Below are 21,381 nucleotides of genomic sequence, written 5' to 3'. Positions count from 1 at the left end.
TGCGTGTTCGAGTGACCATTGAGGGTATTGTATTGGATCTTCATTCCCACTTTTCTTCCTTGCATGCATCGGCCAGGCGTACCATACCTTTTTTTTTTTTTTTCTTCCTTTTCTTTTCTATGGGCTTGTCAAGGGATGTGATGTGATGTGACCAAATACTGGTATCATATCATATACCAGATATGTTTCCGATGTTGGACTTTGTTATGCACATTTGCTGGATGATGGACAACTGAATATAGAAACATGCATACATATACGTACGAGGACATGTACAATTGCTTAACTTGTTTCTCTTCACCCGTGGTAGGAATTGATAGACACTGATAAAGTTATCTTTACTCCACCAGCCCCACATTCTGCACGATGATGCCAAGACGATCTTCCCAGAATAGAAATCATACGGCGTTTGTATTCCGGTGCCGGCTTGAGTCTCAATCTTCGGATTTATACCCATGACTTACCTGTTGGAACCAGCTTTGATAAACCACCAAAAGCAATCCATGAATGGATAGCCTGTAGGCTGGCATATGGGACCCTTTACCGTCGCTCCAGTAGCCACCCGGTACGTGCCAGTTCGGCTCTATGATGCCGGGTGGCTTTCTTGCAAGACAAAGCAATTCGAGTTTGCTAGCGATGACCACATTGCTTACATTCGGAATTGCCTCGAACAAACGAGGTATGGGCTTCACGAGCTCGATGCGCCTGCTGTGTGGGTTGAACACCAACGAAAGTGGCGTCTTTTTGTCGCTTGGGTCGAATATTTCTGTGATTGAGGGCCTCCTTAAACTCTTTTCCACTACAGAATTTGTATGTAAGAGAGACAGTTTGATTTCGTATGCCTCCCTTTCTCTGATAGCGGTGCAAGAACGATAGTGAAAGATGCTCCAGAAGAGTCATTTTCGTGGTCCAATGTCTCGAATGTCTCTTGAGGCTCTCCCCTCTTTGAGAGGGCAACTCAGCAAACCGTGCTACCAAAATGCTCAAAGTATTCGCACTTTTCATTTTTTGTTTTTCCTCTGCTTGATTGAGCAGGTTAGTCACGATTTGGCGGTATTAAATTCGTGAAGAGATAACTGGAGCACCTGGCACTTTAGAGCTCCTGATCCCCAAGCTATTCGATTTACTCCATGGATAGACGAAATGAGTTTTGACTCTATTGCCTTTGGTATTACATCATAAGCAGCAGGGCAAATATAAACATGCACCACGGGTTTTCCAGTCGCTTCCACGAGATCAGAGGTGACAGGCGGGTAACATCTTTTTTAAAAGCAAACTCTTCTTTTACCGAAGGAAATTGCCTCTTTTGTCTTAAACAAGGTCAACGAGCCCATGTAACTGCGGTCTGTGTTTATCTGGACGATTGTTTTAGGCGTAAGTTGACTAGTCCAGTCTTTGGAAGATAAGCAGACCATGCAGAGTCGACCATTTGCGATCTCGTTTGCAAAATTCTCTGACGCAACTTGACTTACGCCTTTAGTCACAGTCAGTGTATGGGGAAGATGGATACTCACTGAGGCAGGGTTTGAGGGTTTGTGTCTGGATAAACTCTCCAAAGCCATTCCATTTTGGAAGTCTTCCTATCGATATCTTGTTCTACCGGATGGATTGCCGAACTGGTCATCATACTCGGTCCTTTAGCGTAAAAGATATCCCATTAATTCTTACAGCAATTAGGAACCTCGAGTTATTCAAAGTGATCTGAAAATGGCCAATAAGTCACTAAATAGTCTTATCGTGCCATCGCCATTCCCATGCAAGTGAGATCCTTCTGCTGTGGTAAGATGGCTTGGTCATACACTTCCCCGACCAGTAGAGATCTGCATAAGCACTACTTCCATATTTTGTTGCTGGCTGCGCTTCTGTGATAGGAGAGACGCTTTGCAGAATTTGTCGCTGGAGATGCTTTCAGGGCTCCTTCGTCGACACCTAGAACATTAGTTCGACATTGAGAAATTGGTTAGTAATCAATGTGCATAAGCTAGTTAACTACCGGCATAACTACTCCTGAGGAATCATCATTTCATCCGAAACTCGTTGCAAATATATAAAAATCAAATAACTAAATACATCACAATGTTTCAAGCACAGGCTCTTAGTACTCCAAAAGCACCTTCAAACATGCGAGGCCGGACCTGCCAGTTCCCAACAAGCATTTCCGAGGTAATTCACGCGCCACCTCTTCCAAGCCAACATGCTAACCCAGCACAGCAACAAACACAACAACGGCGGAAACAAATCCGAGAAGCGCAGAGGGCATATCGGTCTCGCCAACAATCGCATCTTGAGTCGCTGAAAACGCGCGTCGCCCAGCTAGAGGATGTGGTGGCGCAAGTTGGCCAGGTTATGGGCATCTTTCATGATGCTGTTGTTAAGCAGGATGTGTTGCTGCCACAGTCTAAATTGATGCAGACTGTTATACTGCTTCAGGAAGAGGTTGGGGAGCATTTGAAGAGAGCTGAAAAAGCTACTTCCCCTGCTGTCCGTGGTTGTGAGTTCCAGGGGAAGATTAACAGAGTCCTTTCAGAGGCATGCCAATTCACACATGGCCCTGCTAATGAAAGCCCTCCTGAATTACCATTAACATCAGACTTCTGGCGCCTATTTTTCAACTCGACAAACTCCATCCTCCCACCAATCCAGACCACAACCTCAAGTCATGATGACAACGCGACATATCCACCCCTCACCCCAGCCAACCAAACAATCCCATACACAACAACACCTTTCACCCAGAAACTCTACCATGCATGTGCGAAAAGTGGCCATCGATACCTCACTAATCCCACTGTAACAGACGCGCATATGTGGCCCGAATTCGGACTCATGTTAGAACACCTTCCGCGGCAAGAAGTCATCTCTTACTTTGAGCGGGTGCTTAGCACGAGTCCCTGTAATCCGGTTCTGGATGATCGATTCCCGTTTATTAGTCTTGGAAATGCAGGGGTGCGCTTTTCTTCTGGGATGCACAATTTACTTCCCTTCCAGGGAACTAATGGGGTGCGGGTCATTCCGAGCGAGGAGGAATGGTTCGATGTGAAAGATGTTGAGAAATATCTGTTTGAGAAAGGCATTCAACTCGTTGGATGCTATGATCCCGCTTCATATACTGGCGAGTCTAGTCTGATTGTGCCTGGACAAGTACTTATGAGTAACATGATCGCATCTCTCGATGAGGCGACTCTTATCGACGGTGAGCCTAGACCATGTTCCCTGGTGGTTACAACAGGTTTACTTACTTGCTTAGGACTAAGCCATCTCTGTATTTGTATGGGGTGCGTCGCTGGATTCCGGCGCCGCGATGTAGAAAGCTTTATATGGCAGAATGTACAGTGGACTTTGGATTGATATATTCCAAGCAACGTATAATATAGACCATACATCACACTGCTTCCTTCTCGTTCTCTCCTCATTCTATAGTGTCGGTTAAACTCTATCTATGAATTCATCAATGTCTGCCGCCCAATAAATGCTCCCGCCAGCACCAAACAGCAGCAGCAGTTGCCCCCGGACCAACCAATCCAAACCCGGCAACAACAGCACCTAATCCACCCAGTAAAGTAACATTCGATAATCCCACCCTGTACAAATCCCAGACAGTAACCATGCAGCACAAGAAAACAGCAACTGCGGTCATCAGACAATCATTTTGAAAGAAAACGAAAACACCATCTGCCAGATCGGAAACAGGAGCAAACGAGTCTTTTCGTAGCAGGACATCGGTTAATGAGAAGTCGCTCAACACTACACAACCAATGGTGACGAAAGCGTGGAAACAAGCGGCTATGATACCTGTCGCTTTATAGACCGCAGATAGATGAGGGAGATATGTATCCTCCTTCGTCCTATTGGACGATTCATTGCTGTGTTGGCCGGCACGTAGTTTTGTAGTAAAGTATGAAAAAATCCCTGTTAAAATAGGAACGAGCACTGGCGCGGGCTGCCAGAAAGCTATTATGACCTGATGTGTATCCGTGTCGGTATATGGAAAGAACAGCAGCATGCTCGGGATGATGTATCCCAATATCACTGCTGGGAGTATAGCCTTGGCCGTGGCTACAGACAATTTTATGGATACTGATGAATAGTACCAAATACTTCGCGAGACAAAGGCACTCGTTAGAAAGTACAGCGGTGCGATGACTCCGATTCCACGAAGCTGGCATAGAGTTGCCCATAGACTGGGACTGTTGAGTTGTCAGTTCTCAGCAGTCAATAAGGAGACGGTAATAGGGACATACAGAGCAAGAAGCGTCCACTTATTTTTGAGTCGAAAGCCTTCGACGGTGAAGATAGTAATCAACGGGAGCACCGCAGTGAGGAAGTAGAGTATCTGCACGATCTGCTGCGGAGATGGGCTGGTCACTGTCGAGAAAAACATAGCCACCAAAACCTGCATGATTCGATCAATCCCCTGAAAGCCGGTATAGTCCTGACGGAGAGGAACTTCCTTTTCCGTCATCATAGGTCGGATAACAACATCTCGAATCAGATCCCGAGTACCATTCCCCTCCATGGCAACAAACAAAAGTTGAAATGCAAGCCAAGCGAGGCTTATGTATGCCACATACACCATAAACTGCAATGGTCCACGAGATACTGGTGCTCTAAGCAGTTCATCATGATACGGGATCTTCCTCGGGCGGTTGGGCTGAGGAAGCATATTCAACGAAACTGCCGGGCAGTACGTTTGTATCCATTGATCCCTTATGGCCTGCTTTGGGATAAGCGGGAATACGTATTTGGCGACGAACTTGAGCGTCGGTGTCTCCATGCATTCAAAGCGCTGGCGTGCATGGGAGGCTTTTACTAGGTCCCAGACGCGGTCATGTCGTTGTTGTTGCACTTTTCCAAAGACGGATGAGATTTCCTCTGTTGATAGGGGCTGCGAGGCGTTTGCATTCAGCGCTGATATAAGGTGATTGGTGAGTGAGGCTGCTGTTTCGATGGCGTTGTTGCCGCCTTGTCCGGTGATCGGCTCGAACTGGGCGTTATCAGCCTTCCATTGTATATAAAGACAGGTATATTGCTTCGGATTACCTTGTGGCTGGCATCACCAATCGTCATGATCCGCTGAAAATACCATTTTTTGTAAACATATTCGGGAAGACTCGTATACACCGAGCTAATCTTATGCTCGTAAATATCAGAGAACCGCACTGTCGGCGTAACGTAGTCATCCCAGTGCTCTTTTACCAGGGCTTCTTCCTCTCGCTTCGTGAACCGGGGGATATCCGATCCATACATGGTCTTACCCAGATTTCTCACTAAGAACCAGTACGTCCTGTCACCAGGGCCACTGGGAATGAGATATGAAGTGTGTTCGTTGAACACGGAACTGAGTGTCCCCTTCTCGATTCCGGGCACGCCTTTGGATATACCAAATACACATGCGTATGTTGCCGGGAGGGCTTTGATAATCAGCCCACAGCTTGCGAATCAAGGTAAAAAGAAAAGAATGTATACCTTTCTCCTCTGATGGATCTATGCATGTTGGGTCGGTCTGTTGAGCTTCCTGCCACATTTGCTTCCGGACTGTTGAGTGAATCCCGTCTGCTCCAACGACGATATCACCCGTATAAGAGTTGCCCGCCTGCGTAGTGACAGTGACATGCGATGCGGTATTCTTGACAGTAGCGACCTTTTCCGAAGTGAGAACCTTGGACTTGTCTTCGATCTTGTCGTACAGTATCTGGATCAACATCCGGCGATCGAGAAATACAACAGGATACCCATGACTGCAAATGCGCGTAAGCCAAAGGAACTTGACTGGAGATATAACCTACCAATCAACCATCTCCCTCCCAAAATCGTCCAAAGACCAAAACGTTTGCCCAGCCGAATCTCGAAAGAGCACCTTTTCCACAGGATACTCAGCCATATCAACCACTTCATTGCAGCACCCCAGTTGATCGAGTATGCGCAGGCCATTGGGCAGAACGCCAATGCTGGCCCCCGCTTGAGGCGCGATAGTCGGGTAGGCTTCGAGGACGACGAAGTCGATGCCATTCCTTTCTAGCATCAGGGCTAAGGAGAGGCCGGCTATGCTGCCGCCGGCGATAATGACTTTTAAGGGCTTTGGCGTCATTCTGATTGGATCTGAGTGGTTGTGCGCTGCTTGAGATGGACAATTTTGCCCTTGACTTGGGTTCCCATGACTATATATACATTGCCGATCAGCACACAGCACTACTCACTAATCACTTCGCTTAGTATAAGTGATCTTGGATTGGCCTGAATATATCACACCGCTATATAAAAACCTACCACGATAGCATAATCGCAGGCAGAGTCGGTCGGATTAGGGCCCTGATCAGTAATCAGACGAATCAGATGCAAGCTCGGGGGAACCATCAGGCCGCAGCGGGTCCAATATGATGAACCAAGTAGTATATGATCATAGCCGAGATACATCATGAGATACCCCTTTAATCCTTTTTCTTGAATTTTATGTGTGTTAGTACCGCCTGCCTTATAACCTTGCTTTTCAATATGGGATTCCACGTGGTGTTCGGGTTATGAAAACATGGCAATTGGCACGTCGTGGAAGCTGCAATGCACGCTTTAATGTATGAAACCCTTAAATTAGATCTTGCTTTCAAACTGTATAGTCTATGCCAAATTACAGCGCTTCGATGCCTTCCATTCAGTCTGACCCGAAAAACCAATCCGACACAATGATTGCAATTGCTGCCACCTGGTCCAGCATCAGTTGATATACCATCGAGATATTGGTTCACACTCTTACCAATGATATATCCATCCCGGGAGCAACGATAAGGTCCAACGCAGGCCGATGGCTTCCTCCGCGGGAGCCTCTTCTCAAAGCCAATTTCTCATTGTGGTTGACGCTCTCGCGTATATCGGCAATCCTCCTATCACCATCCACAACATCAAAGAATGACAGGGCCATTCCATGTTTTTTTACCATCAAAGACAGCTTCTTGTCCTCTTCATCTTTCGTCTCGACAGCGGCAACATTGCGAAACTCTAAACTCAGATTGATGCTACCCCAACTCCACTGAGGCGTCGCTTTGGCTATAGCCGCGTCCGCGCTGGGTTTGCTCCCGGGCAAGGTAACGACCCAACTAAAAGGACTCGAAAGCGGCTTTTTGTAAATATCGAATAAAGGCAGGCCCGAGGCGTCGCGGACTTCCCGACAGGAGCGATCACTGTGTTTCCGACCTGTTGCCGTGAATGCGGGGGCGCCCTCTTCATGGGTTATTTTATATGCATTCTCTGATTGGGCGTCGCCGTGTGGTTTGAGGATTAATGTGGTTTTTTCGTCTGCGATATGCTCCTGTCGGAAGGCGACTTGGCGCTCTGGTGCTTTCAGAACATATCGCGGTCTAGATGTTTTGGGTATGATGTTACGGTCCAGTCGCGCGTGGTTGTATGTGGCACGTGACATGATGCTGGCGAGCTATGAACAGTTAATCGAGATTAGTTTCTTTGATATAAAGAAGCTATTTATTTACCAATACGAGACTCAGATAACAGAACAATAGACTGAGTCATGTGACCGAAGTAACCTATTATTGTCAACAAATATCTCAAATTCGAGATAAAGGAAGTGCTCTATGACTTCAGTGTTGGTTGTATGGCCCCTCTGATTGGTATTCCAGTGCTCGTATTGAGCATGGGAAGCCTTAAGAGTCATGCCAAGATGATCTTCACTGGCCCCGGGGCGTTAACTGCATTTCATTGAGGCATTTTCAGGTGCATCTAGCAGCGGCAATTAAGCGAGCTACAGTTTGGGAGTCTTGGGTAACAAATAAGGATCCCTCATATTTTTCTTGCTTTATCATTGATCTTTTGTTGGCTAGTGTCAAAGGATAGCAGTTGACTCGGCAAGCATCTTCACCTAACTACCAGTTCCCGCTCTGTCATAACGATGGGGAAGTTGATTTTCCCGCACCGGGCCTCGAAGTGTATGAAATATGATTGGCGATGTCAAATAGGACGCAAGTCAGAAGCCAAATGCGCCCAGATACTAGCCAACAGCCCTAATTGATCGATCAGGACCCACCGATGCCGGCCAGACACGGTATCGGATCCAGCGTTCCGAGCGGCTCAGTTCATCCCATGAATAACAGTTGTCCATTTGGCTCTGGGGCATGCGTTTAGGAAGACTGGATACCCATGCGCCACACGGAGCATGCTGCGTCTAAATCGAACTCGCGGGCCGATAGTGGGCGCGGGAGGAGAGTCAGATACGACTTGCTTGGTCAAGCGGTTTGTGTTCATGCTGTCTTCCATCTCATGTCTTCCCGCTGCATAGGAATGCCACCGAAGAAAATCGGCAGTATGCGTCTTTAAAGAACTGTATTTTGTATCAGCTGTTTGATAGCCACGTCATATCGTCTCTGTTCTCTCTGGCATATAGCGTCTTCAAGACCATTGTTTCGAATACCTTTCGTATTTTCGAGCGTATTGTTAGCATCGTTGAGCTTCTTGCCATATGCCAAAAGCAAACCATACCAATCCTATTATCCTATAACTAATCATTAGAGCGTAATCTACCCGTTTTAAAAAATACTTTGCCTTCTCGTACGTGGCAGATACCGCGAATACTATTCTGTTGCCTGCCACTTCCGAAATGAGAGCGTCAACACGTTCAGGAGGAGTACAGGGAGTTTGAAGAGGTTTATGTGTCCAGTAAAAAACTGTTCGTATCATATGACACCAAAAAGTAATCAACACCCATCACGTGCTGATCCTTGTTCTACAGTCAGATCAAAAAGCTATGTAAACATCTGGTAAGCTAGAAGGTCTATTGAAATTACTTCAACGCAATGGTCACAGGGCCCTGGAATCTACATGTTAATGGTATTCTCATATCCAGACAAAGCCAATTGAATTATGTTTACCGCGTGATATAGGAAAGTGGTTTCCCTATTATCCCATTATGGAAATCACAAGCGCTCCCTGGAATAAAGTGACGTTTCGAGATATAAAGCGAATTTAAGAGAGAACGGAAGATTCCAGTCAATGGCAAAAGGTTCCTATGTGTACCGAGTTGACTTGGATATTGTGCTCTTGACAACCGCTGCATGGATAAAGACCGGTGGGGCTACGCCGTCGGTATTTCGACTTGAGCTTGCGGATATTCACGAACCTTCAGATCTGTCGCTTGAGTCTTTGGTGCAGAAACCTGTAAAGCCGGTGTGCGAGCAACGCTTTTCTCTGGGGACTTGTACATTAACGTTAAAATGTCCACGTCGCTGAATGAACTCCAATATCGATTCTTTACTGACTTTATTTATTAATGGAGACGCTATATTGATTATTATACATTATGGCGTCCTCATTCATGTTGCTTAATGTTCTTGCTATTGCTCTACTACGACTTGCAGCATGGGGTTTCGAAGTAAAGCACGAACCTCAGGATTTGATCTCACTGATCATCTAAATAAGTTGTCAGTTACCTATATGTCTCTTCATGGCTGGGAGATCCCAGAAACACAAACATTTTGGTTCCATGGACGCCTTATTGTCTTATGCGGTGCGCTTGGTACTGGATTATCGATAACTGCGGCGGTTCTACAGACTAAGGCCTTTCTCAATGATCATGATAGGATGCAAGGCAAACCTCAACTGATTCTCATACCGCTACGTTATCCAATTCTTCAAATTCTACCAGAGGTCGTGAAGAGTTCTTCGGTGCTTCCGTTAATTGTCAATACATCAGCAGAGACATGCTCTCCTGGCTTTTGTGCACTCACCCACGTCTTGACGTTTTTCTGCTGGAAAGAGTCACTTGCTCATGGGGAACAATGCGGAGCAACTGAGATATTTAACATGACATTCAAAAAGTTGAGCCTAAGAGACATTCTATTTTTATGCCAGAGCTCACTGGGGGCTGAGAAATGGTACTGCTTTTCAGTACCCCAATTTGGCAATCTCAAAGTGCGGCGCTCCAAGTCACCGGTCCCGAGTTGCGGTTCCATGGATAATCTGGATGGTCCGTTTGCTGCTCCTCGTACTACACGTGGAAGCACAGAGAATGCGCTGGATTGGCTTCCCGCTCGTCTGATAAGCGATGCCTTTGTCCCGATTGCCATGGGGGCAAGAATTGCTCCAGTCTTGTCCCTGGCGGCATTGCTCATACTACTGGACGAAAGCCCAAGACCTTGGGATATCATCCTGATAGTCACCCTGATAGTCATCCCGTCAGCCATGCTGGGCGTCATGTTAATATTAACGATTGTCCCAAAGTCCTTGAGCAACGTCTGCATCCGTCCACACGTCCTTCACTTGTACAAAGTAGAGCCATACCGGCGTACGCGATTGGCTTTGCAATATATTCTGAGGATATGTTTTCTGGTCTAGCGTACGGATCGGAAGAAAACCTGTCTTGAGCTATTCAAGTTTTATTTTGTTTACAATCAGTTTCTTCGTAGACATGCTGTTGCCAATGACAAGCGGACTTTTGTATAACCACATTGAGGATAGAAAAGGACCCAGTTCCCGAAAGTACAAGTCCCTCGTACCTTGTGATTGGTCGGGGTATATGTCAGTGGACCACCGCGGCTACTATCAGACCCAAAGAGGAAAAGCGCAGAACCCTAAACAAACATGAGGAACCAACTATATATAGACCAATTTTTCCAAGTCATTGACTCTCGCAATCAGACAATTTGTCAACATGCGACTCGACATTAACGAGGAAGAAAACCTCGCGCGGATGCGGCGTGGCGAGCTCTATTACGCCTTTACTCCGCAGCTCGTGGCCGCCCGGAAACGATGCGCACGGGTGGTCAGCCGATTCAATAGTGCAGGGGAGCTGAGCCGACGAGAAGTTGCAGAGTACTGGAAAGAGTATGTGCAGCCCGAACGTTTCCAGTAACTACTCAAATAAGCACTAACCATAAAAAAAAAGAATAACAAATGACGACAAACCACTCCCACCACCAGCATCCGCAACCGCAACCGATACCGATGAAGACGCCACCCTGCACGCCTATCCCTGGATAGAACGACCCATTAACATCGACTACGGCACAAACATCACCGTCGGAAGCGGGGTTTTTATAAATTTCAATAGCACATTCGTCGACACCTGCCAGGTGTCCATAGGATCCCGAACCCTGGTCGGCCCGAACGTCTCGTTTTTCAGTGGCACGCACCCCCTGGATCCAGACCTGCGCAATGGCACCAATGGGCCCGAGATGGGCGCGTGTGTTACCGTCGGCGAGGACTGCTGGATTGCCGGGGGTGTGATTATTTTGCCAGGGGTGGTGATTGGGGATGGGTGTACTATTGGTGCCGGGAGTGTGGTTACGAAGGTAAGTAAATCCGTAAGCGGAAGGGGGAAAAGCAATATAATTGAAACTGTCGAAGCAAACATTCTCAGGACCAAAGCTGACTCTTTTGAACTAGGATGTTCCAGCATATCACGTAGCGGCAGGTAACCCTGCACGGATTCTTCGGAAAGTGGAGCGCAAATACAAAGCAGAACAGGAGAATCGTCAGATCGAGAGTCAGCAGCAATAAAGCAAACATTTCGAAATCGGAATTCTAAATCATGCGCTTACTCTGTACCCGTACAAGAATGGAAATGCGAAATGCAAGAAGCCGACCTGTTTTACACACATTATTAGTGGGGTCAGCGCGGCTGTTCTACATATTCTGGAAAGTAACTAGTTTGTACGAACATATACTCCACCGATCAGTTCAATGGAAATCACTCTGTGACCAAGATGGATTGATAATTGCTATTATTGATTGGACATGCCTCGCATATGCATATCACGCGCATATCAATAGCCTTAAGGCGTGTTGTGACCGTATTCGCAACACGGCACATATAATAATCCCCCGGTATCACTTCCCCCCGGGACCACTTATCCAGGCCGTCAGAAAATAGATTCTGGTCTCTTTGCCAATAAACTATAACGACAGATATTACACTAGGAAATATGGAAAACAAAAACTACACAGAATCTAATCCTGGTTCCTTGTTCTGGTATAGGCGCGTTTACCGCGAAAGAAAAGTCTCAGGTTGTTGTTCTGAGCAGATATATTACAGACATGGCCGCCCTCTTTTGGGGTATCCAGTCGCTAGATATTTCTTCTTCTTTTTTTCGAATTTTTTAATACTTTTATCGATTCCTTATTTCTTGCGATTAGAATGGAACTATCTTCGAGTTTCGCAGCGTTGAATATTAATTCTCCGCACGCAGAGCAATTCTTCCACCACTTCGTCAAAGAGATGCCAGATATCCTGACCCTCCCAACAGAAGAAAACGAATCGTTGGTACCGGTAATTGTCGCAATAGCCCGGAGGGATAAAATGATTTCAAAAGCCCTGCTCTGCGTCGGAGCATCGCACCTGATCAACAATACGCCCGCAGCTGAAACCCGCAGTGTAACGGAGGAAAGGTTAAAGTTGCTACAAGAGGCCGAAAAAGAATTATCGTCACGAGTCGCTGCAATGAAGACTGCAGATCCCGAGGCCTTGTTTGCCGGTTACCTGTTGCTGTATCTGTACGAGCTGTCGGAAGGGACTGGGAATGGAGCGTGGCGGGTGCGATTAGACGGTGCGAGGAGTATCATTTTTAATATGCTTGGGGCATACAAAGAGCCGTCGCGTGAAGACCTTGAAGATCTAGGCATTAACCAGTCCCTCGTACAATTCTTCATCTACCACGACACCCTGGCGAGTGTGACTCTTCAGCAACCGCCCAGGAAGATCCTAATCTCCAAAAAGCCGTCGAGCAATCAAAGCGAGCACGTATTCGGGGTGAATAATGGACTTCTAAATTTCATCGCACGCGTTTCCGCTCTCCAGTCAGAAGCCAGAGCCGCAGGGGCGATATCCAGCCCGATCATCGCGCAAGCATTCTCCATCTGGAAAGACATCGATAAATGGAGACCACCAGCATACAGCTCAGACGATGAGGAATCGTTCGACTACCGCAACATGTGCGAAGCCTATGTCGCTGCAATATTCATCTGGCTGTTTGTCATCGTTTATCCCGACAATCTTGCTGATGATAAGGTGCAAGTCATGGTCCGGAAGGGCTTGGAGAATCTGGATGCTATTGACGAACCGTGGCTGATGTCATTTGGGCTGTTTCCGGCGTTTCTGATTGCTGTTGCTTGCGTGCATGCTCAAGATAGAGAGCTGTTGGAGGATCAATTAGATAGGATTGAGGAGGCTCGTCGGTTTCGGAATATTCAGGTGTGCAGGAATTTGATTAGGAGTTCTTGGGCATGTTATGATGCTGGGGAGCGGAAAAGTTGGGATTGGATTTGTCTTATGAAGGCACAGGGGCTGAGCATGTCGGTAACTTAGATTGGGTTGGTGTTTTGAAGAGCGTTAATATTTATTCGTAATGTATCACTGAAGCGTTGCTGATTCGTTCAAAAGTTTGGTCTTGTAGTTGGGCAGTCTGTAGGCGTTTCGTAACTTAGTGACGCTGCGTTGAGACTCAAGGATAGGGAAGGTCCTTCCAGCTAAACGAGGACAACTGGCAGACAAATGTCTTGAAGAGAAAAGTACGAGGCCAAAGTCACGTCAGGACAGTCACCACGTGTTCTGGATGTTCCCTCCAGCTCACGGTATATCTTCCACCTGTCACGCAGAAACTCCATGCTTCGAATTATTATGTCCGTTCTCCAGGTTTTATGAATCGTGCGAAAACGCCCAATAATAGTGCGCTGATGAGCACTGGCTACAGCGCAGAGGCCAACGACAACCAGCGGCCAGACTAAAAGACCATTCAAAGGTGATCCTCTCGGGAGAGAACCTAGTTCATTGACGAATGAAGTAACGGTGTGCTGGAGGGGATGATCGCGGGGCGATATTTGCGGATCGAGAATGTTCCCGGCGTATACAAGACAAGCGAGACGGTATAATTCGAACAGCGCTAGATCGTCGTGGGACAGATCACCCTGGTCTGTAACCGGACAGTTCGTATCCAAGTTCTGCAACTGTAGCTCTATACGTGTCAGCTCTAATCGCCTCTTATTTTTCGTCAGCTTGTTCGAAGAATGCATCGTCAACATCGAGATGCGAAAGATGGTAGCGATCAAGTCTTGCGACGGCCCTAGAAGCAGACTTTGACTTCGAGAGTCACCACTATTGACCGAGATCGACTCAAATACCCGAGCTGCTGGAGCTATGTCCAAGCTCGATCCGTGTGAGAAAGCTACCAGGGCGAAAAAGTAGCAGAAGATCTCCAGAAGGAAGGTTCGCAGCTCGGGATTTGATGGAGCAAAGCACAACTGCTGCCGCAGTATGACGGCAGCTGCGTTGAGATGGGGAAACATCCGACTGGCATCAGAGAAGTTGTGTGCCTGCCATTGTTCCTTGTCAGTTATATTGTCATTGTTCTTGTTGGGGGAGGGTTACGGACTTCATGCACGCACAGCAAGAGAATAGCCAGCAAAACATCATCTTCTGGACCGTCAGACCTCAAACTCCGCAATGTGCAATACGCGTACCTACCAGATGCAGGTACCGATATTCCAACTGACACTTCAGAAGTCAGTTTCTTGTCGACCGCCGCACTCAGCCCGGCTATGGCGCTACCATAAAACTCAAGCGCCATCGTTCCAAGCTCCGGCTCATCAAGGTCATATTTGACCAAGTCCGCAGCCGACACAGCCAATACACATTTCAACGTCAACGGATTTTCCAACGCAAACCAAGCCACATGGTGTAGAAACCTATCTCGTCGCCCCGGTCCAATGGACATCCACAACGGACTGGAGTACGTAAAGTGGTCCAGCAGGCGGCACATCATCCGCCGGCTCGGTACCGCAAACACAGTGACCATGTCCGTGAATGAATGTGGGATGCTGGCATCACTAGGCCATAGTCGTCCATTCTGATGACAGGGTCGACGCCGCCGCTGACGTTGGGGCTGCTGCGACGTGTCCGCGGGCCATTGACATGGCAGATTGTTTCTCAAACAGCCACTGCATGTCGGACGTGCCTCATCACATTTCTTTTTCCGGCGACGACAGGTTTGACAGCCATCCTTTGATCTTTTAAAGCTTGTGGTTGGTGCGTTGGATCCCTGTCCTGCGGTTAACATGGTGCCATGCCTCGGCCAGACCGGCTCACATATTTGACGTTAGTCGTGGCATCTTTAATTCATTTCAAAAATCTGACTCACTATTGCTCACAATACATCTGAGATTTCTAGTTCTGTCATGCAAAGGGCGATTCTAGTTAATTATTTTCGTCGAAAGACGTAACGTATTCAACGGGCGAGCGGCGAATACGGCCGAAGTGCGAATTTTCCCCGCAACCACCAAAATATTCAACACAACCATTTTTAACACATCATTTCTTCTACTTTTTATACACAAAAATGCCTTTATCTAAGGAAGCCCGTATGCAAATGGCTATTACTGCATGGAAAGAGAAAAAAGTTCAATCAAAATTGAAAGCCGCCCAGATATATGGTGTCTCTGAATCCTCCCTCCGCAAGCGGCTTAATGGAATCAAACCACGTACAGAAACACGTGCAAATGGCCATAAATTACAGAATATGAAGAAGAAGTGCTTGTCAAGAGTCTACTAGATGCAGACAAGCGAGGATTCTCAATTCAGTCAGAATTCCTGCGTGGAATGGCACAAATTTTACTTCGTGAGCGTACACAAGATCCAACTGCAATTCTTGGAATCAACTGGGCCTATTCCTTTACCAAACGTCGTCCTGAACTACGTACAAGATACAATCGAAGAATCACATACCAGCGGGCAAAACAAGAGGATCCAAAGGTTCTTAAAGAGTGGTTTGAGATTGTACGCAAGGTTATCCAAGAACATGGTATACATGAAGATGATATCTGGAATTTTGACGAAACTGGCTTTGCAATGGGACTCTGCACAACATCCAAGGTTATTACTGCAGCAGAACGCAGTGAGAGACCTTGTACAGTTATCCAGGGAAATCGTGAATGGGTCACAATCATTGAATGTGTGAGCTCTAAGGGCATTCTTATTCCAGCGGCAATTATCTTGAAGGGGAAAGAACACCAGGCTGCTTGGTATGAAGAGGATAATCTTCCCCTGGATTGGAAGCTTACCAACAGTCCAAATGGCTGGACAACTGATGCAATTGGTCTCAAGTGGTTAAAGCAAATTTTTGATCCTTTTTCAAAGCTGCATTCAACTGGCGCGAAGCGGTTGCTTATCCTTGATGGTCATTCAAGTCACCAAACTGCTGAATTTGATGATTTCTGCAAGAACAATTCAATTATCTGTCTTTGTATGCCTCCACATACATCTCATCTTCTTCAGCCCCTGGATGTCGGGGTTTTTGGGCCGCTCAAACGCGCATATGGAAAACTAGTGGAAGGTATGATGGTGGCTGGAAACAACCACATTGACAAGGAAGATTTTCTACATTTATACCCTCCTGCACGCAAAGCAGCATTTACCAAAGGGAATATATGCAGTGGCTTTGCAGGTGCAGGTCTTAAACCATTGAATCAGGGTCGGGTTCTTGAGAAAATCACCTTTCAACTTTGTACACCAACACCACCGCCAAATCTAACTGAAGGCTCAATCTCGTCTGCTTTTCAAACACCTCAAAATCCTCGCCAGTTAGACCATAAGGTTCGCAGCCTACAAAGAAGTCTTCGGAAAAAAAGGACACTTTCTAGCAGCCCAATCTCTCATATTCAACATCTTGAGAAGGCTGCACAGATGGCGATGAATATGAACCTCATTCTACAAGAAGACATCAAGGTTCTACGGGCTGAAAATGAGCGGAAAATGAAGAAGAAGGCAAGGAAACACACTTCTCTAGGGGATGACCTCTTTATCTCTGTACAGGAAGGCCGTGAGCATATTCAGCAGCTTGATACTATTCAGCAGCTTGATGCACAGCTTAATGAGCAACTTAATGATGCTACACCTCGCCAGCGAGCTCCACCACGCTGTAGTGGTTGTGGGATTATTGGGCACACTATAAGGAGATGTTCTAGTAAATAGACATGTATTTAACTAGGAGATAGTCTCATTCAGTCAGATTGAATGGTGTTGGTGGTTGAAAAGCTTCGAAAAGTAATGGTTGCGGGGAAAATTCGCACTTCGGCCGTATTCGCCGCTCGCCCGTTGAATACGTTATCAGATCTTCGCACGTTTTATCCGCTCATCACGTGTCCAATATCAGCGAAAATGCGGAAGTATATATTTGTTGACCAATCAAGCGGAAGCAAGCAGTGCAAGTACTATGTAGTTATCCTTAGCTGTTGCAGAACTTCGCTGCAGTCTCATTTAGACAATGGAGTAAGCCTTTAATTGACGCTCTCCTAGTTCTTTCATTGGCTAAGAAATTACTGTACTCTGATTGGTTGTGATCTATTATTCCTAATTTGGCATACTTTGACTATCGCACTCTCTTGCTCTGCATATATCCAGTAATTTACTGACTAACAATGCACTACTGTCAGATAGTATGACCTTGCAGAAGTAGCTCTCGTTTCCATGCCCGCATTCATTCTTGTTCCAGGGAAGTGATTGGACCTACGAGGAAAACGAGCTTATAATTGTATAGTATGAGTATACCATTCAGAAGCAAAGCGGGATTGGGTTGAGGATCTGAACGCGTATGTTAGAAGAAAATATATCCCTTGTAGGCTTACGATATTGTAAACATCCTGGAAGCTCCTTGCCAAGGGACCATCATCCAGGGTCTTATAGTAAAGACCCCATAACAGTTCAGGAGTTGTTCGCCAGATTTTGCAGCTTCGCCAGTTCATAATATTATCCACATTGCTGTAAGAGCTCTGAATTGGTGCCTACTTCGACAACCTCCCCAGCATCCAACACAAAAATCGCATCAGCATTACAAACTGTGCTTAGACGATGCGCAACTACCAAGGTTGTACGTCCCTTGGAGCCTGATCCAAAGCATTCCGCACAATCTTTTCCGAACTGGTATCCAATGCAGAGGTCACTTCATCTAATAACAAAATTTTCGGATTGCGAACCAGTGCCGCGTGCAATGGCGACCCGTTGCTTTTGACCACCTGAAAGAGTACTGCCCTTGCCGGCGATCATAGTCTCAAAACCATTGGGGAGACTCATGATGAAGTCGTAGATGTTTGCGTCTTTGCACGCCTGGGTCAGTTCGTCCTCTGTAACTCTTTCGCTATCCACCCCCAGGAGTATGTTTTTACGGAGTGTCCCTTCGAACAGAGTTGGCTCTTGGCTGACCAGAGAAATGAAAGATCGGTAGTTCATCAACTTGATTGTAGATACGTCCATACCATCGAGATATATCGCTCCAGTATCTGAATCATAGAACCGTTCGATCAAAGAAACGATGGTCGATTTTCCGCAACCGCTTGCGCCGACTAGGGCCACAAATTGACCCGGTTTGACCTTCAGGCTAAGACCTTAAGTCTCGTGTTGGATAGCAAGACTTTGCTTTCCGAAACTCGATCTCCCACTTTGCGGACATCAACTGAAGACCGTCTTGGCTCCATGTATCAATAGAGGGTACTTTGTCAAAGAGCATTTGTAGTTCGCCAGCTGCCTGTTTGGCTTTTCCAATGTCATTGGCAAAGGTGAAAACGTAACCTGTGGTTGGGCACCGAATATGACGGAGCCGGAAGCAAATCAAGAAGCGGAAAAGGTCGTATTTGTGCCTCGCAACCGAGGTATCTCCATACCAGAATTCTAGCGCCATGGAACAGATGATCAACGCCTGCGATAGAGCAAATAGCACAGACGATTGTAGGCTGGAGACAAGTGTCCTGCACCTTTGAGCAATTACTTGACTTCGATAGTGCATAACAGTGTGATTCTCCCTCGTGAGAGAGGCAATCGTGCGGATGGCGGACGTGGCTTCACATGCATAACTAGCAGACCTCTCATATTCCTTCTACATAAACATGGCTCACAATGCATAACGTTTATCCTGCTCCTCAAGGATATATGGTACATGCCCAACCCCAATGATCGCGACTACATGGCCTTCCCTGACTTCGCCTAAGCGTGAACGCCCCAAAATATCCTTTTCTAGTTACAAAGATAGATTTGTCCTCAAAATCAAGACAGGCAGTGTGACGGTCTCATTCAATAGGAATCTATTGGTAGACTATCTGACGAAGTTCTAACATGAGGAGAGAAAAGAAGAGGCCAGCCTGTCAGTGCCTAGCTTTCTAGTATGGCAAGGGATTTAAGCGAGGCTCAGTGGATGTCCTACACCAAACAAGGACAGAAGTGAGTAGGGACAGAGGTGAGTAGGATCAGACTGGGAGTAGGGTTAGACCGGGGAGTAGGGACGGGCTGGAAGGTCTGGACAGATTATGTAGCAGGGGCAGACTAGGGAGTAAAGATGGATTTTGAGTGGGAGTTGTGACGGCTCAGCTCAGTGCCTTCATGAACATTCATTGTCAACATGGCAAACAATGCCATGAAAGCAATCGAGACAAACAGCTGCTTAGCGAGGCCACACACAACCATATATAAGACTTCTTTGTGTAAATAGACTCTTCTTTCTTTTCTTTTCCTCTTCAGATTCGATATTCTCGTTGATGGCTACAATAGTCTAGATAGGAACTCAGTTCGTTATTATCTACTATTCCGAGCTCGTGACATAATATCGAATCTCACCTTTTTCCTTTCAACACACACCTACTTCATTGGCTCGATCCAGCGATCGTGGAGCCATAGTAGCGTGCCCCCTCCGAACGAACTGAACGAACTGAACGAGAGATCAACAAAGAACCCCAACCTGCCACCATGGCCAAACTGAGCGAGATTTTGAATGATAATGGACGCCGAGAGTCCCTGTGGATCCATGATGAACCTGACGATACTCCCCATGACTTGACCTATGATGATTTTATTACTGAATATGAGCGAGACCCGAAGAATCTCTATGACAAGTTGCTCCGAGTCCACCAGGAGTTCTATGGAGTCTCCACAGAGAAGGATGTGAAGATAGTGGAACTGGAACTCCAGAACCAGGAGAAGGACAGTGAACTGATCACCTTGAAGCATGAGAAAACAGAAACTGATCAGGAACGAGACGCCTTCGCTACCCAGGTAGCTCGAATGATGATGAACAGAACTACCAGTGCACAGCAGAGCTCCCCCAGAACCATCCCCAGCAAGTCTGCAAAGATTCCTGATCCCCCAATGCTCACTGACGGCAAAGAACCCCGATTTGAAGACTGGTTGCTCCTGATAAGTCAGAAGCTTGCAGCCAATGCAGATCATTTTGACACACCTCAACTGCGAAAGGCATATGTGGTGAGCCGTTGTGAGGGTAAAGCCCGAAAGCACATCATCCCACGCATGCGGGATGATGCAATGAACCCATATACCGATTCGAAGGACATGCTCAACCATCTGAAAACAATATATGACGACCCGAATCGTGTCACTACTGCAAAGCACCAGTTCCGACAGCTGTACATGAAGGCCAGCGACAAGTTCCATAATTTCCTCTCAGAATTCTTGTACCTCGCTGTGGAAGCTGGAGTGGCTGAGCATAATTGGAAGGATGAACTCTATCACAAGCTGACCACAGAGCTCCAAAAGCTATGCATCACTGCTAGTATCCAGAATAGCAGCTTCCAGGAGTTCTCCAGTGCTGTCTCTCAGACTGCAAGTCGCCTTGAAGTTATCAATCACCGAACTCAGAGAAACCGTTCTTTTGCTCCTAGTAATCGGGACACCACCAATAAAGGAACGAGCCAATCAGGAACTGCTGTCAAGAAAGAACCAACCCCATCTCAAGGCACCAGCCCTACCACTCAGCGCATGGGTAATGCTGAACACGACCGATTGATGAAGGAAGGCCGATGCTTCCATTGTCAGGAACATGGACATCTTGCTCGTGACTGTCCTACCAAGGCCTCAACCTCTGAACTAAAGGAACTCGAGCAGAAAGCACCTGTGAATGTGATGAATGATGATGCGGGAAAAGTCTAGCCCAGGAGCAAGTCTCTGACCTGGGCCTAGATGGTGTCAACCTGGGCGAGTTAGATCTCAGTCAACTGATTGGGGGACAGGGATTCAATGTGAATAGTCAGATAGCTTATAATGGAATCAGTATCCCTCTGACGACCCTGGCTGACACTGGAGCAAATGGTTATCTCTTTATGGACACCCAACGAGCAGTTGGATTAGCAAAGTTCTTTGGGGTCCCAACACGACGACTTGATACACCCATAGGAACAAAGGGTTATGATGGAAGAACTGGCTCAGCAATTACCCATGCCATTATTTGTCACTTGCTTATTGATGGGCGGCGGTTCTTGAACCAACCTTTTCTGATTGCTAATTTGGGACAGCATGATGTGATTGTTGGACAAAAGTGGTTTGACAGTCAGGATGTGTGGTTGAACGTCAAACACCGGAAGCTGGTATGGCCAGAGCAGCGAAGCCTCTTGGATGAA

General features: G+C 46.8%; 5 protein-coding genes across 5 annotated transcripts; 3 read left to right on the top strand and 2 right to left on the bottom strand.

Moving 5' to 3' along the window:
- Window positions 1–2,076: 2,076 nt before the first annotated feature.
- On the top strand, window positions 2,077–3,348 carry ACHE_70503A (bZIP transcription factor; the record flags this gene model as incomplete). Its single annotated transcript, XM_043282843.1, has 3 exons — window positions 2,077–2,163; window positions 2,212–3,193; window positions 3,248–3,348. The coding sequence occupies 3 exons, from the start codon at window positions 2,077–2,079 to the stop codon at window positions 3,346–3,348; spliced, it is 1,170 nt and encodes a 389-aa protein (XP_043140182.1).
- Window positions 3,349–4,198: 850 nt separating this feature from the next.
- Window positions 4,199–6,088, bottom strand: ACHE_70502S (FAD-dependent oxidoreductase; the record flags this gene model as incomplete). The annotated part of the gene is made up of 4 exons (XM_043282842.1): window positions 4,199–4,984; window positions 5,041–5,411; window positions 5,467–5,738; window positions 5,787–6,088. 4 exons carry the CDS (start codon window positions 6,086–6,088, stop codon window positions 4,199–4,201), a joined length of 1,731 nt encoding a protein of 576 aa, XP_043140181.1.
- Window positions 6,089–6,646: 558 nt separating this feature from the next.
- ACHE_70501S (uncharacterized protein) lies at window positions 6,647–7,411 on the bottom strand (the record flags this gene model as incomplete). Its single annotated transcript, XM_043282840.1, has 2 exons — window positions 6,647–6,697; window positions 6,749–7,411. The coding sequence occupies 2 exons, from the start codon at window positions 7,409–7,411 to the stop codon at window positions 6,647–6,649; spliced, it is 714 nt and encodes a 237-aa protein (XP_043140180.1).
- Window positions 7,412–10,648: 3,237 nt separating this feature from the next.
- On the top strand, window positions 10,649–11,496 carry ACHE_70500A (sugar O-acetyltransferase; the record flags this gene model as incomplete). The annotated part of the gene is made up of 3 exons (XM_043282839.1): window positions 10,649–10,821; window positions 10,883–11,288; window positions 11,383–11,496. 3 exons carry the CDS (start codon window positions 10,649–10,651, stop codon window positions 11,494–11,496), a joined length of 693 nt encoding a protein of 230 aa, XP_043140179.1.
- Window positions 11,497–12,133: 637 nt separating this feature from the next.
- ACHE_70499A (uncharacterized protein) lies at window positions 12,134–13,300 on the top strand (the record flags this gene model as incomplete). The annotated part of the gene is made up of 1 exon (XM_043282838.1): window positions 12,134–13,300. The coding sequence occupies one exon, from the start codon at window positions 12,134–12,136 to the stop codon at window positions 13,298–13,300; it is 1,167 nt and encodes a 388-aa protein (XP_043140178.1).
- Window positions 13,301–21,381: the final 8,081 nt, after the last annotated feature.

The sequence above is a fragment of the Aspergillus chevalieri genome, chromosome 7, assembly GCF_016861735.1.
Source record: "Aspergillus chevalieri M1 DNA, chromosome 7, nearly complete sequence".
Classification (NCBI taxonomy): domain Eukaryota; kingdom Fungi; phylum Ascomycota; class Eurotiomycetes; order Eurotiales; family Aspergillaceae; genus Aspergillus; species Aspergillus chevalieri.
The sequence above is the reverse complement of the archived record's forward strand: the minus strand, read 5'-3'. Positions and strand labels throughout refer to the sequence as shown.